The sequence below is a fragment of the Poecilia reticulata genome, linkage group LG17 (assembly GCF_000633615.1).
Source record: "Poecilia reticulata strain Guanapo linkage group LG17, Guppy_female_1.0+MT, whole genome shotgun sequence".
Classification (NCBI taxonomy): Eukaryota; Metazoa; Chordata; class Actinopteri; order Cyprinodontiformes; family Poeciliidae; genus Poecilia; species Poecilia reticulata.
The window spans coordinates 11,219,510-11,221,244 of record NC_024347.1 but is presented as its reverse complement, the minus strand read 5'-3'; the positions used below and the strand labels follow the sequence as shown (position 1 = coordinate 11,221,244).

The 1,735-nt window shown below is 42.1% G+C and overlaps 1 protein-coding gene across 1 annotated transcript in view; it reads right to left on the bottom strand.

Annotated features, from left to right (window-relative positions):
* The window catches only part of LOC103479329 (neurabin-1-like), an 11,538-nt gene extending 9,809 nt beyond the window's left edge, over positions 1–1,729 (bottom strand). The window contains exon 1 of the mRNA XM_017310051.1: positions 1,382–1,729. Coding sequence (XP_017165540.1) covers positions 1,382–1,675 — 294 coding nt within the window. The 5' untranslated portion in view covers positions 1,676–1,729. The remainder of the gene's footprint in view (positions 1–1,381) is intronic.
* Positions 1,730–1,735: the final 6 nt, after the last annotated feature.

The following is a 1,735-nucleotide window of genomic DNA, read 5'->3' as shown; positions in this document are numbered from 1 at the left end:
GCACCCTTAGCAATTGCTTTGAAATACATGTTAGTGAAGCAATTCATTCCGATTTAAGCTTTACTTTCATGAACGTTTCATCGGTGAGTGAGAACTTTCTGATTCCCCACGGTAAAAATATGACATGACACTGAAGCACAGTTCCTGCCACTAGACTGCGTAACCACAGATGTTCACTTATCCGCCAGGCATGGAGCAGGAGGGCACATTACATAACGTGGGTAGCACCCTCCATGAGCTTCATCAGGTTATTGGTGCAGACAGGAGGTTAGACCCAAATTTAAAAATGATGTCCAACCAACAGCTGGATCCAAGCAGTCTTTTGTGATTGCAATAGTGCACACAGTAAATACTGCGATGATGAGTGTGGATGGGTATACTGTGCAGCTCTATCTGGAGAGATGTGACAAGACGAGAAGTGAGCAGGATGGTAGGGGACRCAAAATAAAATATCCAAGGTTTACTTTTAGAGTCCAGCAACCAAGGGTATATTGAGGTAAACAAATCTCTATAGCAACCATAAGACACTATTACCATGCAAGCTGTTTAGAAGTGATTCCTGGGAGAAAATAATTTCTATATTCTATTGGAATTGTAAACATGTTGGTTTTGGTTATCTTCATGGAGACTTTAATTGKATAGTTTGCCCMGATGAGAATAAAACTAAGCAGGAAATACACACAATGGACATGTAGTAAAACATATTTCCCCACTGCTAAGTAGGGTGGAGGATYCTTCAAAGGGACTGGGCACCTTGTCAGAGGGCACTGGAATCTGAAATATCAGATTTCTCACACAAATTGGCTGGGTTTTGACAATAAACTCAAAATATTCAAGAGGATGATGATGCAAAACATATCGCCTCATCTACATAGAAATGGCTCACCAGTTTTGGACTGAGATGGCCTTCTTCCATGTCCATCTCAGTCGGTGGGACCTAAATCTTACAGAAAACCTGAGGACAATCAAAAGACTGCAAAAATGTTTAGTTTCTCTGTGGTCACCACCCTTGTGGAATTCTCATTATTTAAAAAGCTCTAAAATTAAAGGCTGGATTGAGGATTCAATTTCAGGCCTTTTACATGTCTTTATTGCTGGTGGCAACAGATTTCTGTCAGTACACAGGAGTTTTAGTGCATTTATGTAAGAGSAGCTCTGAGCACGATGCTGACAGACTGAGGCATGTAGGCTCCTGCCTGTTCTCCTCCCATAATAGATAAAAAAGCATAGCTTTGGGCTACGACCTCTCCTGCATGGATTCTAACAGCTGCAGGAGCTGCCAGTTACAAACACGTAAATGAAACAATTTCCATCTCAGACAGAAAGCAAATTAAACTTAAATAGTTTGAAATTGGTGTAATATTTTCCATAATAGCATTACCTTGATTGGTGCTGTGGAGAACCTGACCTTCCTCTTAGCAGCCTCCGGTGAATCCTCAACCTGACAGTCCAGTTCAGGCACACCGGGAATCTCCTCATATTCTGCTACCAGMTGGTTTYYCCCCTTCATACAGCTTTCCTGTTCTTCTTGTAGTGATGCTGAGAGCTCTGAATGAGACTGGGAGTCCTTATCACACCAAAACGCTCTGTTCTCAATCCCACAGACTCCTGCAGCTTCCGTTTGGTCATYTTTGCYTCCTTCTCCATCACCAGCATCTCTACATGAAACATGCATTGTCTTCTCAGTGACGACATTCTCTTGTATCCCTGATGTTGTGCCTTCTTCTTTGATTTC